The sequence below is a fragment of the Pituophis catenifer genome, unplaced genomic scaffold (assembly GCF_029215685.1).
Source record: "Pituophis catenifer annectens isolate HBS135680 unplaced genomic scaffold, rPitCat1.0.hap2 SCAF_10, whole genome shotgun sequence".
Taxonomy (NCBI): Eukaryota; Metazoa; Chordata; class Lepidosauria; order Squamata; family Colubridae; genus Pituophis; species Pituophis catenifer.
Window position 1 is genome coordinate 26335658 of NW_027256890.1, and position 15261 is coordinate 26350918.

The 15261-nt window shown below is 48.0% G+C and overlaps 1 protein-coding gene across 1 annotated transcript in view; it reads left to right on the forward strand.

Annotated features, from left to right (window-relative positions):
* The window catches only part of ITGA10 (integrin subunit alpha 10), a 65464-nt gene that overhangs the window by 22446 nt on the left and 27757 nt on the right, over positions 1-15261 (forward strand). The window contains exons 6-14 of the mRNA XM_070951505.1: positions 231-358; positions 1901-2049; positions 3862-4012; positions 6117-6282; positions 8190-8257; positions 9166-9310; positions 10844-10992; positions 13033-13176; positions 13818-14021. Coding sequence (XP_070807606.1) covers positions 231-358; positions 1901-2049; positions 3862-4012; positions 6117-6282; positions 8190-8257; positions 9166-9310; positions 10844-10992; positions 13033-13176; positions 13818-14021 — 1304 coding nt within the window. The remainder of the gene's footprint in view (positions 1-230; positions 359-1900; positions 2050-3861; positions 4013-6116; positions 6283-8189; positions 8258-9165; positions 9311-10843; positions 10993-13032; positions 13177-13817; positions 14022-15261) is intronic.

Below are 15261 nucleotides of genomic sequence, written 5' to 3' on the forward strand. Positions count from 1 at the left end.
AAATATGAGTCGGAGGCCAAGCATTCGAATGTACCGTAAATCACGTGACCATGGGGATGCTACGATGGTCATAAGTATGAAAAACGGTGACATCACTTTTTTTCAGGGCCGTTGTAACTCCAAACGGTCACTAAACGAACTGTTGTAAGTCGAGGACTACCTGTACTCTTGGGAATTCCTTCTTTGCCACGGCCTGACCTTTGCCCCTTTGTTCTCTGACCTTCGCGCAGGATGTTCAACCTACATGGACATCGTGATTGTCCTGGATGGCTCCAACAGCATTTACCCATGGTACGAAGTGCAGAATTTCCTGAGCAACATTCTCAGCAAATTTTTCATTGACCCAGAGCAGATCCAGGTGAGTTTTGCTTGCTATTTCAATCTCAATCTTTATTGATTGATTGATTGATTAGCCCTTGGGCCATATCAAAGTCCAGATTTTGCTTTTTTCGTTGTTTGTTGTGGTTCTTTTAAGGTTTAAAATCGGGGGTGAAATCCTACCGGTTCGGACCGGTTCGGGCGAACCGCTAGGGATTATGGGCATCAGTTCGCCGAACCGGTAGTAATTACCCCTCCTTGGCCCCACCCATGCCCGGCCGGTCGTCGCTCACCTCTTCCGGCTGCTCAATATCCCACAGAATTCAATGTTAAATGTAGCAGAGAGAATGCTAACTTTTCTCCCTCCATTTAGAACAAATCTGCTGCAGCCTGTCTCTTTAAGGTAGTCCCAGGAGGAAGGGGGCCAGGAGGGAACCATAAAGGGAGCAGCAGCTCCATTGTGAATGGAGGGAGAAAAGTTAGCATTCTCTCTGCCACAGAATTCAATGTTAAATGCAGCAGGGAGAATGCTAACTTTTCTCCCTCCATTCAGAACGGAGCTGCTGCAGCCTGTCCCTTTTAAGGAGGGAGGGGGACGTGGGGGGAGAGCAGCTGGAATGGAGCCGTTTTCGTGAAAGGCAGGAAAATGGGAAAGGGGATTTTCCTGCCTGTCATTCATTTCTCAATCTCAGCACAGACTGAGGGAAGGATGGTAAGTAGGAATATTCCCCTCCCCATTTTCCTGCCGTTCGTGACAAGGAGTGGCTGGGAGGAGAGGGGCCGGTGAGGAGCCCCTCGATGTGAGTGATGTCGAGTTGGCCACGCCCACTCAGTCACCTGACCTTCCCCCAACAAGCCACGCCCACAGAAGCGGTAGGGGAAATTTTTAAATTTCACCCCTGTTTAAAATCAGTGGGACATGAGCCCACATCGTCATCTCTGGAAAAGGGACGTTGGAGAAGGTAGCATAGACCAAGCTGCCTTTATGGGATCGAAGCCTCATGAACTTTCCCCCCTCCCTCTTCCAAAGACTCAAGAGGGGTCCTTCTCAGTGGTGGAATTCAATTTTTTTTACTACTGGCTCTGTGGGCATGGCTTGGTGGGCGTGGTGTGGCTTGGTGGGCGTAGCAGGAGAAGGATACTGCAAAATCCCCATTCCCTCCTCACTCCAGGGGAAGGATACTGTAAAAAATCCATTTCCACCCCAATCCAGAGGAAGGATACTGTAAAATCTCCATTTCCACCCCACTCCAGGTGGAAGGATATTGCAAAATCCCCATTCCCACCCCACTCCAAGGGAAGGATACTGTAAAATCTCCATTTCCACCCAACTCCAGGGGGAAGGATACTGCAAAATCCCCATTCCCACCCCACTACAGGGGAAGGATATTGCAAAATCCCCATTCCCACCCCACTCCAGGGGAAGGATACTACAAAATCCCCATTCCCACCCCACTCTGGGGCCAGCCAGAGGTGGTATTTACCGGTTCTCCGAACTACTCAAAATTTCCACTACCAGTTCTACAGAACCTGTCAGAACCTGCTGGATTTCACCCCTGGCCTTGTCCTCTTGGCCTCATAGGTTGGAGTCTTACAGTACAGTGAAGTTGCGGTTCATGAATGGACCCTGAAGGATTACAAGACCGCAGAGGAAGTCATTGAAGCTGCCCAAAATATCAGCCGGCAGGAAGGACTCGAAACTCGGACGGCTTCTGCCATCCATAAGGCCTGGTAGGTGGTGGGAGGTGAAAGGGAAGGTGGGAATGTCTATGGAGATTCTCTGTCATCCAGGTCATGGTTGTCCCAAAGGTGCTTTTTTTCAAGAGGCAACTGGACTTTCTGGTTTTTCTTTGAAGACGTTTCGCTTCTCCTCCAAGAAGCTTCTTGGATTTTGCCCAATATACAAGGCTTCCACAAGCAATTTTCCAATATAAAACTTAGTTCTTCCTTCCTTCATTAATGTTGACCATAGACCTTTTCATACTATATAGCCCCTCTGTGAGGAAGATGGGCAGTTAATTAGATAGATAGATAGATAGATAGATGGATGGATGGATGGATGGATGGATGGATGGATGGATGGATGGACGGATAGCTTAGATACTGTGTTTTCCCAAAAATAAGACCCTGTCTTATATTTTTTTGAACCCCAAAATAAGTGCTTGGCCTTATTATCGGGGAGGTTTTATTTTGGGGCGCGTGGAGCAAGATGGGACTCCTCTTGCTGTCTTACCTGATTTCCAGCTCTGCGTTTAAATATTTTCGGAGAGGGCTTATTTTCGGGGGGAGGTTTATTTTAGCACATGCCATCAAAAGCCTGATTAGGCTTATTATCAGGAGATGCCTTATTTTTGGGGAAACAGGGTAGGTAAGTAGGTAGGTAGGTAGGTAGGTAGATAGATAGATAGATAGATAGATAGATAGATAGATAGATAGGTAGAGCGAGCTATTTGTCGGACCATCTGCAACCAGCAACAGCTTCCCATCGCCCGGTGCGTTCTCAGGGTGCCGTCGGCTAGACAATGTCGGCTGGCGGCCCCCAGAGGTAAAGCTTTCTCTGTGGCCGTGCTCACCCTTTGGAACCAACTCCCCCTGGGGCTCCGGTTGGCCCCTGACCTTTGCACTTTCCACCACGAACTAAAGACATGGCTGTTTAAATCGCCTAGCCTGGACTGATGGGGTTTGAGTATTTTAATGAATTTTAATAGACGTTTAATGTTTTTATCTGGTTGATTTTAATTGTTGTGAGCTGTCCTGAGTCCTATGGACTCAGGCATACAAATCAAATCAAATCAAATAAATAAATAAAATAAAAATTTGAAACTGCATTATCAAATGTGCAGAAGTGCAATTTTTGAAAGATAAGTTTGTACAAAGATTCAAAATTGTGAAATTACATGCATGCATGAAGGTACTGTATTTTTCGCACTATAAGAAGCACTTTCCCCCCACCCAAAAAAAGTGGGTGGAAATGTCTGTGCGTCATAGAGTGAATATTGCGGCGGGCATTTGGTGCGGCGGCAGCCTGTCACTGCCGCTGCCGCTGGGCAACACTAGAACCTTCACTGCCAAGCAGCTGATTGGCAGTTGGATCGGCCTCGTGGAATACCATTGATCAGCTGTTCTAGGTGGCGGGCGTTGCTATTGCTGCCAAAGGCCGCCGCCGTCTGCCACCGCTGCTGATCGCCGATTTTTGTTTTGTTTTGTTTTCCTCCTCTAAAGCTAATGTGCGTCTTATGGTCTGGTGCATCTTATAGTTTGAAATATACCGTAGTTTCCACCTGAGATTTCCTCTCCTTTGCTACAAGAAGCTCATACTTTGATTGATTAACAGGGAACAAATTGGAATAAAGCTTTCTCACACCAGCGTAATTTCAATGCAACCAACATTGTCCAAATTTTACCAAGGCAACTCGTTACATTCGGTAAACCAGATCTGTGGCTTTATGAGATCTAAGCTCTAAGCCAGGATCAGGGCATGGCTTTGTCAGGGAGAAGAACGTTTCCCCAAAGTCGTGGTTTCTTTCTGGCTTGTACCCGCAGCACGGAGGCCTTCAGTCCGGAAAGAGGCGGCAGAGAAGGCGCTACCAAGCTGATGATCGTGCTCACCGATGGGGAGTCCCACGATGGGGAGGAACTTAAAGACGCTCTGGAAGAGTGCGAGGAACGGAACGTGACGCGTTACGCCATCGCGGTAAGTGTGTCAGCAGATGGAGGGACGAAACACAGGGGTGGGATTCAGCCGGTTCTGACTGATTCAGGCAAACCAGATGCTAACTTTACATCTGGTTCGCTGAACTGGTAATTGCAAGGACTGGGTGGCCCCACTCGCCCCGCCCCATCCCTCCCAGGAGTCTCCACACGGCCTCTTTTGGATGCCAGGTAAGTGCAGCGCCCACACGAAGGCTCTGGGAGGAGGAAAAATGGGCCTCCTGGAAGTTCCAGAAGGCCAGAGACAGGCCTGTTTCCAGCCTCCGGAGGGCCTACGGAGCTTCGGGGAGGCCATTTTCGCCCTCCCGGAGGCTCGAAAAAAGCCTCTGGAGCTTGGGGAGGGTGAAAATGCCCCCCCCCCTGCCGTGGTGCAGGAGGCCGAGTAGGCCAACCCGCCATGGCCACACCTACCCAACAACTGGGCAGAGAAACGGTTTCTAAAATTTTTGAATCCCACCCCTGGACGAACACACAGGCTTTGGGTGTCTCTCTGTACATGAGCAAGGGGGAGAGAGTTCCAATATAGTTTTAAATTAAATTGTGTTTATTCTAGCCAGACGTTTGAGCACCACTTTCTTTGGTTAACATAACTTCAACATCAGGTATCTTGGATCCGGAAGAACGCATCATGCAGAAAGTGTTTAGTTAGCATTTTTAAAAATTAAAAAGAAAAAGAAAAAGCATTGTCAGAAGAATAATTCGGGGTTCCAACTTGAGCCGGGGTTACATAAGAATAAATCAGATTTTGGGGTGATGGTGGGGGTGTTGTGGTCGGCCAGCAGCCTGCAGAGCTGGCAGCAGAGTTGGACAACGAGGAGGCTAGGGAAGAACACGGGCCAGTCCTGGAGGCTGGGGAAGGCCCGGATGAGGGCTCTGCGTCGGAGGCAGAGATGGGGCCAGGGCCATCGGGGAGTGAGGTGCGGACTCCGGAGGCTCCAGAGCCTGATAGGAGTGAGGCAGAGGAACAGGAGGAGCCTGTTCCTACTGCACGCATGAGAAGAGCTGCCAGATGGCAAGAGCAGCTCAAGCAAAGAGGACGACTCGGGAGTAGGGCCAAGAGATGATTGGCCCATAAGGCTTAAAACAGACCAGCAACGGTGTTTGGGCTTTGCCGGAAAACAACGTTGGTAGCTTCGTCGTCTTCTTCGTCTACGTCTTGCATTTATTTTTGTATCTGGGATTTTTGAACGTTTGCCAAGAAAGGCCTTTGGCAGTTTGCCTAATTGGACCAAGGTTTGCGATAGGACTGAGGAATTCGTGTTGGGAGGAATTTGCTTTAATTTAGTTGAACGATGCTGGGAATGAAGTCATTCTCAGCTGTTCGAATAACGTTTGTTTGTTTTTTCACGGACTGATTTTCCTACTACTTACTTAGGCCTAGGTCACAACAGTGGGTGTCCTTATTTATTTCGCACTCCAACCTACCAACCTGGATTTCCTGGTGAACTTTTGAGGACTGAGCAGGCCCAATCCTTGTTAGCTTGTTTGACCAGGATTAGCTCTGTTCTGCCACTCAGCTGGGCACATAACTCAATAATCGTGCTTCCCTCTCAATCAATCAAGATGAATTGGTCATCCATCCCTTTGATTTGCTTATCTGTGAGGCATCCTTGACTGATCCTGAGAGCATCTGGGTGCTTGGGGAAATACGCTGGTCGTATCCTTTGGGAAAAAAATCATAGTAACTATGGCTTGTTTTTCTTGGGTGCTTCTGGCCCATGTGCCTGGCTTCTCTTGGGCAGCTTCAATCAATCAATCAATCAATCAATTAATCAGAATAGAGCTGGAAGGGACCTTTGAGGTCTTCTAGTCCAACCCCTGCTCAAGCAGGAGACCCTATACCATTCCAGACAAATAGCTGTCCAATCTCTTCTTAAAGACCACCAGTGATGGAGCACCCACAACTTCTGGTGGCAAGCTGTTCCACTGGTTATATCTTCTCACTGTTAGGAGGTTTCTCCTTAATTCCAGGTTGCTTCTCTCCTTGATGAGTTTCCATCCGTTGTTTCTTGCCTTGCCTTCTGGTGTCATGGTGTTTTGCCATCAGAAGTCCTGAAATGATGTCTCTATTCACCACCATCACCCAGGTTTTGGGCCACTACATCCGCCGGAAGAAAGACCCCAACTCATTCATCAACGAAATTAAATACATCGCCAGTGACCCCGATGAAAAGTACTTCTTCAATGTGACGGATGAGGCGGCCCTCAACGATATTGTGGACTCCTTAGGAGATCGGATCTTCAGCCTTGAAGGTACTGGGAAAAAATGGGGCATTTTGGGGGAGGGGCATGGAACCCATTTGTCTGAAATGGTGTCTTCTGCCTGAGCTGGGGGTTGGACTAGAAGACCTCCAAGGACCCCTTCTAACTCTGTCATTCTGTTAGGGTAAGTAACCATTGCTGGGGTATATGTAAGTCCAGCATAGTTGCAATTCTAGTAATTCTGATTGAAGAAAATAATGATAGGATAGGAATGGGAATGGGATAGGGGAGGAGAGGAGAGGAGAGGAGAGGAGAGGAGAGGAGAGGAGAGGAGAGGAGGAGAGGACAAGCTCCTGGATAGCCATTCCAGACAAATGGCTGTCCAGTCGCTTCTTAAAGACCACCAGTGATGGAGCACCCACAACTTCTGGTGGCAAGCTGTTCCACTGGTTATATCTTCTCACTGTTAGGAAGTTTCTCCTTAGTTCCAGGTTGCTTCTCTCCTTGATTAGTTTTCACCCATTGCTTCTTGTCCTGCCTTCGGGTGCTTTGGAGAATAGCTTGACCCCCGTCTTCTTTGGGGCAGCCTCTGAGATACTGGAACATTGCTATCACGTCATCCCTAGTCCTTCTTTTGAATATAATGTAATGTAATTCTAGTCCTCAACTTATGACTGGCAGCTTAGCAATCGTTCGAAGTTAATAGATACTTGTGACCTAGATTCAAAGTATGTAGGTCTTCATAGGTAATGACCAACACCTTGAATCATACAATGCATCTTGCGAAGCAGAGGTGGGTATGCCATGGTTGCAGCTCAGCTGCCACATCCTAGGCCAAGTGAAGCTTCTGGGAGGTCTAGAAAATAAGGATAGGATAGGACAGGACAGGACAGGACAGAACAGGACAGAACAGGATTCAGAAAAGAAGAGAAGAAAGAAGAGAAGAGAAGAGAAGAGAAGAGAAGAGAAGAGAAGAGAAGAGAAGAGAATAGAAGAAAATAGAAGAAAATAGAATAGGATAGAAGAGAAGAAATTAGAATAGAAGAAAACAGAATAGAATAGAATAGAATAGAATAGAATAGAATAGAATAGAATAGAATAGAATAGAATAGAGTTGGAAGGAACCTTGGAGGTCTTCTAATCCAATCCATTGCTTCTTGTCCTGCCCTCAGATGCTTTGGAGAATAGTTTGACTCCCTCTTCTTTGGGGCAGCCCCTGAGATATTGGAAGACTGCTATCATGTCTCCCCTAGTCCTTCTCTTCATTAAAGTAGACATACCCAGTTCCTGCAACCGTTCTTCCTATGTTTTAGTCTCCAGTCCCCTAATCCTCTTAGTTGCTCTTCTCTGCACTCTTTCTAGAGTCTCCACATCTTTTCAGGGGAACGGGGAGACCCATGTAAAGTACATTGCAGTCGTCAAGGTGTGAAGTGACCAGGGCATGTGTGACTGTCCGAAGCCTACCTCCCCCAATGTAGGAAAGGGCATCCACCAATGGCACCAGATCAGGGGTGGATTCTATTTACCTTTACTACCGGTTAGCTCCCCCCCCCCAAAAAAAAAATGATGGACCAGCCTTGAAGGGGTCAAAAGAACCTCAACCTTTCACCAGTCACGGACTTGGGCAGACACATCTGTCAAGACAATAACCAAAATCTTCTTTTCTAAAGAAAAGCTGTTTATCCCCCTTTTCTGATAAACTGACCTCCAAACCAGTGGAACAGCTTGCCACCAGAAGTGGGTGCTCCATCATTGGGGGTTTTAAAGAAGAGACTGGACAGCCATTTGTCTGAAATGATATATAGGGTCTCCTGCTTGAGCAGGGGGTTGGACTAGAAGATCTCCAAAGCCCCTTCCAACTCTATTCTGATTGATTGATTGATTGATTGATTGAGTAATGTGTTGATATCAAGAAGGTGACATTTCCCCCCCCCCTTTTTTTTTTTTATTTTAAACAGGGACCCGCGAGTATAACTCTTTTGAGCTGGAAATGTCTCAGGTTGGGTTCTCCACCCACCTGCTGGAGGTAAGAGACAAATCGGGCTTCTCTCGTTTCCAAATGTGAAGCGGTATATAAATCTAAATGCTATTGCTATTTGTATAAACTTCAATAAAGCAAATTTATACAGCCTCCCGACTCGCATACAGAGGACTCCACGAGGCTTACAACAGTCTTTGAGTATGTTGAGTGTCTGGACAGCTGTGGTGTCCAGTGGTGGCTCAGTGGTTAGAGCGTGGTACTGCAGGCTGCTTCTGCTGACTGCCGGCTGACTGCAATTTGGCAGATCGAATCTCACCAGTTCAAGGTTGACTCAGCCTTCCGTCCTTCCGAGGTCGGTAAAATGAGGACCCAGATTGTTGGGGGGGCAAGAGGCTGACTCTGTAAACCGCTTAGAGAGGGCTGTAAGTCTAAGTGCTATTGCCCTTCCTTCCTTCCTTCCTTCTTTCCATTCATCCATCCATCCATCCATCCTTCCTATTTCCTTCCTGTTCATTTCCTTCCTTCCTTCCTTCCTTCCATCCATCCATCCTTCCTTCCATCCATCCTTCTTGTTTCCTTCCTTTTCATTTCCTTTCTTTCTTTCTTTCTTTCTTTCTTCCTTCCCTTCCATCCATCCCGTTTCCTTCTTCCTTCCTTCCTTCCTTCCTTCCTTCCTTCCTTCCTTCCTTCCTTCCTTCCTTCCTTCCTTCCTTCCTTCCTTGTGGTTAGAATGCAGGATTGCAGGCTGACTCTGCCAACTGCCAGCAGTTCAATCCTGACTGGCTCAAGGTTGACTCAGCCTTCCGTCCTTCCGAGGTGGGTAAAATGAGGACCCAGATTGTTGGGGGACAAGAGGCTGACTCTGTAAACCGCTTAGAGAGGGCTGTAAAAGCACCGTGAAGCGGCATGTAAGTCTAAGTGCTATTGCTATTGTGCTGCTTCTCTCCCTGCAGGACGGAATCCTCTTTGGGATGGTGGGAGCCTACGACTGGGATGGGGCCGTGCTCAAGGAGGGCCGGTCAGGACGTGTCATCCCCCCCCGGGAAGCTTTTGCAAGGGAGTTCCCGCGAAAGCTGAATAACCACGCGGCCTATCTGGGTAAGGAAAATGGCAGAAGGCCAGGACAAAGGTGTGAGCTAACCTAGCCTTCTGTATCCAACTGTGGTCGGCCCCTGTCTCTGAGAAGCAGTAGAAGAATGCTCTTCTGTAGTTTTCCCAGAGGAGGTAGACTGCCCCAGCAACTGGGAGCTTCATTTCTCCACCATGCCTCACAGAGCTCAATTCTTCTGCGAATATATTTCAATTAATCAGAATAGAAGCTGGAAGGGACCTTGGAGGTCTTCTAGTCCAGCAGTCACCAACTGGTGGTCCGTGAGAAAATTTTGGTGGTCCGCAGAAAAATTATTTGCATTTTCTATATTGCACTAAATCAGGGGTCCTCAAATTACGGCCCCTGGGACAGATACGTGCAATGAATGTTTGTGTTGTTGCAGAGAGCCCCCCCCCTTTCGGGGTCTTTTTGTAAGGGTCAGAAGGGGGCAGAAATTCCGACTTGGGGTCTGCTTCAGCCTCCTGGTGGGGGGCTTTGGGTGAAGGCTGGAGGGAAGAGCCTCTGGTGGGGAAGAGCCGGAGGGTCTCGTTCCAGTGGGACAGCATCATGGCCTGGAACTGGCTGACCATCTCAGCCCGCTGAGCCTCCAGGCACCGGTACCTGGCCTTGCACTCCCGCAGGTCTCCCCTCTGTTTGGAAAGCCTATGCTCCTAGTCCTCAGTGAGGTGCTTCTGCTGAGCCTCCTTCTCAGCCAGATCCAATTTGAACTGAGCTGTTTTGCCAACTCTTTCTCCTGGTGGCTGCTTAGCTCCAGCAACTGCTTTCCTGTTGGGGCCCTAAGGAGGCCGGGCAGGGAGGAGGGGAGGGGCTGGAAGGGGAGGGGCGAGTAGAGTTTGGCAAGGCGCTCCTCGATGTGAGTGACATAAAGTTGGCCACGCCCACCCAGTCACATGACCACCTAGCCACGCCCACCCAGCAGGTCATTAGGCAGATCATATTAGTGGTCCGCAGGATTTAAAATTATGAATTTAGTGGTCCCCGAGGTCCGAAAGGTTGGTGACCCCTGCCCTAGACCGTTTTCAGACAAGTGACTGTCCGGTCTCTTCTTAAAAGCTTCCAGTGATGGAGCATCCAACAACCTCTGGTGGCAAGCTGTTCCACTGGATAATTGTCCTCCCTGTCAGGAAATTTTTCCTTCATTCCAGGTTGCTTCTCTCCTTTTGATTAGTTTCCATCCGTTGCTTCTTCTCTTGCCTTCTGGTGCTTTGGAAAATAAGTTGGCACACACACACACCCTCCACTTTGTGACAGCCCCTCAAATACAGGAATTCTGCTATCACTGTGATGGTGAACTTATGGCACGCATGCCGGAAGTGGCACACAGACCCATCTCTCTGGGCACGCGAGCCGTTGCCTGTTGCACTTCCGGGTTCCGGTGCGCCGGCAAGGTGGTCTTTAATGCGCGAGGGAGTGCTGGAAACCAGAAGAGCAGCCGCCCCGGTGCACATGTGTGCATTGTTTGATAATTCTGTCCAGAATTTCTGAATGTTGTCGTTTTCTTTCTTCTTTCCCTTTCTCAGGCTACGCCGTCTCTTCAATCAGACTCCGGAGTGGCCGAAGGCTCTACCTGGCCAGCGCCCCCCGTTTCCAGCACAAGGGGAAAGTTATCCTCTTTGAGATGGATGGAGATGGCGACGTGTCCATCTCTCAGGCCCTGACAGGAGACCAAGTAAGGCACTCGCAAAATGCAAATGTCATCCATCGCACCTTTTTTTAGCAGAAACCGTTTAAAACAGAAGTAGGAGGGGCTAGAAGATTCCTGTGCAGGGGTGGGCTTTAAAAATTTTAGCAAGGGGTTCTCTGCCCGGTTGCTGGGTGGGGTGGCCTAGTCAGGTTCCTGCACCATGGTGGGGGGGGGGGGTTGCCCTCCCCGGGCTCCGGAGGCATTTCTCAAGCCTCCAGGAGGGCGAAAACGGCCTCCCCAGGCTCCAGAGGCCCTTGGAGGCTGGAAACTGGCCTATTTAGGGCCTTCCCAATCTTCCAGTAGGCCTGCCCTCCCTGAGCCTCCGCCCTCCACTTACCTGCATCCAAAACGGGCCGCGTGGGGACTCCGGGGAGGGGAAAGGTGGGTGGGGACAGTCAGAAGTGGGATTTGGGGGTTCTCCAAACTGCACAGAATCCTAGCTAGAGGTTCTCCCGAACCATCCAGCAGTGTTGCTGCATTAAAGGTGTGTGAGAATATCGTGTATGTGTCTGATTTTCTGGCTGCTGAATACAGATAGTCCTCGTCTTACAACAGTTTGCCTAGTGACGGAAGTTACAACGTCACTGAAAAAGGTGACACATAACCCTCTTTCACACTTATGGCCGTTGTAGCCTCCCCCATGGTTGCGTGATTTGCATTAGGATATTTGACAACTGTTTCATACTTACGACGGTGGCCGTGTCCTGGGGTCATGGGATTCCCCTTTTGCGACCAAATGGGGAAGCCAGATTCACTTACCGACCGTGTTATTAATTTAACTGTGGCAAGAAAACGTGTGAATCTGCCTAGGGCAGGGGTCAGCAACCTGCAGCTCTGGAGCCGCATGTGGCTCTTTCATCTCTTTGCTGCGGCTCCCTGTCACTCAAAATATGCGTCACAACCACCAATGTGCGACATGTGATTTATTGAGCTTTTCCACCCCCGGTAGGCCAACCATGGATAAATCCGAGAAAAGAAAAGTTTCAGAAGAAAACAGAACGTTTAATTCAACTACATATGCTAGTTTTGTGGCCGCTCAAGAAATAGTCAGATTGTATGATTAAGTGGGCACAAAATTTTGAAGAACCAGTGATGTTGGAAACATGGGAAAAAATTTGGGTTCAGAATGTTAAATTTACACAGTCGCAGAATCTGAGGGAAAATTTCTATAAAATGTTTTATAGATGGCATTTAGATCCCAAAAAGTTGTCATGTATGTACCCTAATGTTCAGCCAAAATGTTGGAGATGCGAATGTTTGGATGCTACGTATTATCATGTTTGGTGGACCTGTAGGAAAGTTAAGGCTTTTTGGATAAAAATTTGGTGGGTCATGCAGAATGTTTTGAAGAAAAAAATTCAGTTTTCTCCACAACTGTTTTTATTGGGTATAGTTAAGGGTTTTACATTGGGTGAAACAAAATTGATATTGTATATGATAACGGCAGCAAGACTGTTGATAGGTAAATACTGGAAGAATGAAGCTTTGCCCACTATCGAGGAATGGACTGTGAAGATGGCCAGTTTTGCAGAGATGGCGAAGATTTCAGCGTATTTAAAAGATTGTTCACAAGAGACTTATGAATGGGAATGGAAAAGGTGGATAGAATATGTTCAGAACAAATATCAAACTAGAAAGTATCAAATAGCTTTTATTTGAAAATAATGTATTAGAAATATTTTAATGCAAAGGGATAAAGAGGAAAAACTTTATAGGGGGAGGGACGGGTTCAGGCTTATATATTAGTGTCATTAGTTATGAGTAAGTAATAGGGAAGTCTGGGGGGGGGAGGGTTAGGGAGGGTTAGGGAGGATGGGAAGTTTGGGGCGGGAGGTGGGGGGTGAAAAAGGGGGTGAAAATGTAATTGTAAAACTTTTGCAATAAAAAAAAAAAGAAATAGTCAGGCACGGGAAGGGTTTTGTGGCTCCCGGTGTTTTCTTTTCTGTGGGTCCAAATGGCTCTTTGAGTGTCTAAGGTTGCACATCCCTGGCCTAGGGTTGACATAGTCTTCCTTGTTTCCTGCAGATCGGATCCTACTTTGGCAGTGAAGTTTGCCCTGTGGACGTGAATGGGGATGGCATCACAGATATCTTGCTGGTGGCTGCCCCCATGTACCTGGGCCCACAGAACAAAGAGATAGGGTGCGTTTACCTTTACAGAGTTGGCCAGGTGAGTGATGTTGCAGGGCAGGGGTTTATCAGAGTTTGTATTGGGTTTTTATTTCGGTAAGACACCCGGAGTCACCCTAAGGTGCTTTTTTCAAGAGGCAACTGGACTTTCTTGTTTTTTCTTTTGAAGACGTTTCGCTTCTCATCCCAGAAGCTTCTTCAGCTCTGACTGGATGGTGGGGAGAGTCAGAGCTGAAGTCAGAGCCGAAAAAGCTTCTGGGATGAGAAGCGAAACGTCTTCAAAGAAAAAGCAGGAAGTCCAGTTGCCTCTTGAAAAAAATAGCACCTTTGGGACAACTAAAAACCTGGAGGGCTGAGAATCTCCATAGACACCCAGAGTCACCATGAGTGAGTTAAAATAAATAATAAATTATTTATTTTTAAAATAAATAATAAATAAAACTTATGGAGAAACTACTGTACAAAGTGAAATATTTCTTTTTTTTCACCTTGTGGTTGTGCACCCACAACCAATCTTAACATCTGTCTGGCAGTGCAAGAACAATTAATTTCCTGATACGAGTGGATGCAGACCTACAAAAAGAATGTACTTTTTCTATTTACTTTACTTTTATTTTATTTTGTATTTACTTTTTAATAAGCCCTTCTCTCTCTCTCTCTCTCCTGTTCTCTGTTTTGAAGTCACTCCTGACTTTCAATGGGACCCTCCTTCCTGATCCCAAACCTCAGGATGCTCGCTTTGGCTACGCCATGCTGGCGGTCCCGGATCTTAATCACGACAGCTTTAACGATGTAGTTGTGGGCGCCCCCTTGGAAGACAACCACCAGGGGGCAGTCTACTTGTACCACGGCTACCGTACAACTGTATTACCTCGTTTCAAACAGGTGAGTGAGCACAAAGCATTGCCCAGTTTCAATTTCTAAAGGTAAAGGTTCCCCTCGCGCATGTGTACTAGTCATTCCCGACTCTAGGGGGTGGTGCTCATCTGTTTCAAAGCCGTAGAGCCAGCGCTGTCCAAAGACATCTCCGTGGTCATGTGGCCACCATGACTCAACGCCAAAGGTGCATGGAACACTGTTCACCAGCTTCTACTCACCCCTCTCCTGCCATCCACTCCTTCCTCCCCACCCAGGCTCCTTAGGCCCCCAACAGGAAGCAGTTGTTGGAGCTAAGCAGCCACCATGAGTTAGCAAAACAGCTGGCTCAGTTCAAATTGGATCTGACTGAGAAGGAGTCTCAGCAGAAGCACCTCACTGAGGACTAGGAACATAGGCTTTCCAAGCAGAGGGAAGACCTGCGGGAGTGCAAAGCCAGGTACCGGTGCCTGGAGGCTCAGAGGGCTGAGATGGTCAGCCAGTTCCACTGGAACGAGGCCCTCCAGCTCTTCGCCACCAGCGGCATTTCCCTCCAGCCTTCGCTCAAAGCCCCACACCAGGAGACTGAAGCAGACCCCAAGTCGGAATTTCTGCCCCCCTCCGACCCACACAAAAAGACCCCGAAGGGGGCCACTCTCTGCAGTAACACAAACATTGGAACGCTGACACATTGCACATATCCATACTCTTGGTAAACTAATGTCCCAGGAGTTTCTTTTGATGCATATTTATTTATTTATTTATTTGTTTAAATTTCTATACCGCCCTTCTCCAATGTAGGACTCAGGGCGGTGAACAGCCAAAGTAAAAACAAGACATACATACAAAGCATACAAAATCTAAAAGCAGTTTAAAATAATTAAATATTTTGGCCGTAAATTAAAACAACCCAATTTAAAATCAATTTAAAATTTAACTCAAGCCAGCCCAGCTAGTTGAAATAAATGGGTTTTCAGGGCCCGACGAAAAATCCGGAGTTCTGTTATTGTACGTAGCTCTGGGGGGAGGTTGTTCCAGAGGGCGGGCGCCGCCACAGAGAAGGCTCTCCCCCTGGGGGTCGCCAGCCGACATTGTCTGGCGGACGGCACCCTGAGGAGGCCCACTCTGTGGGAGCGTACTGGCCGGTGGGAGGCTATTGGTGGCAGAAGGCGGTCTCGTAAGTACCCCGGCCCTAAGCCATGGAGCGCTTTAAAGGTGGTCACCAACACCTTGAAGCGCACCCGGAAGACCACCGGGAGCCAGTGCAGCT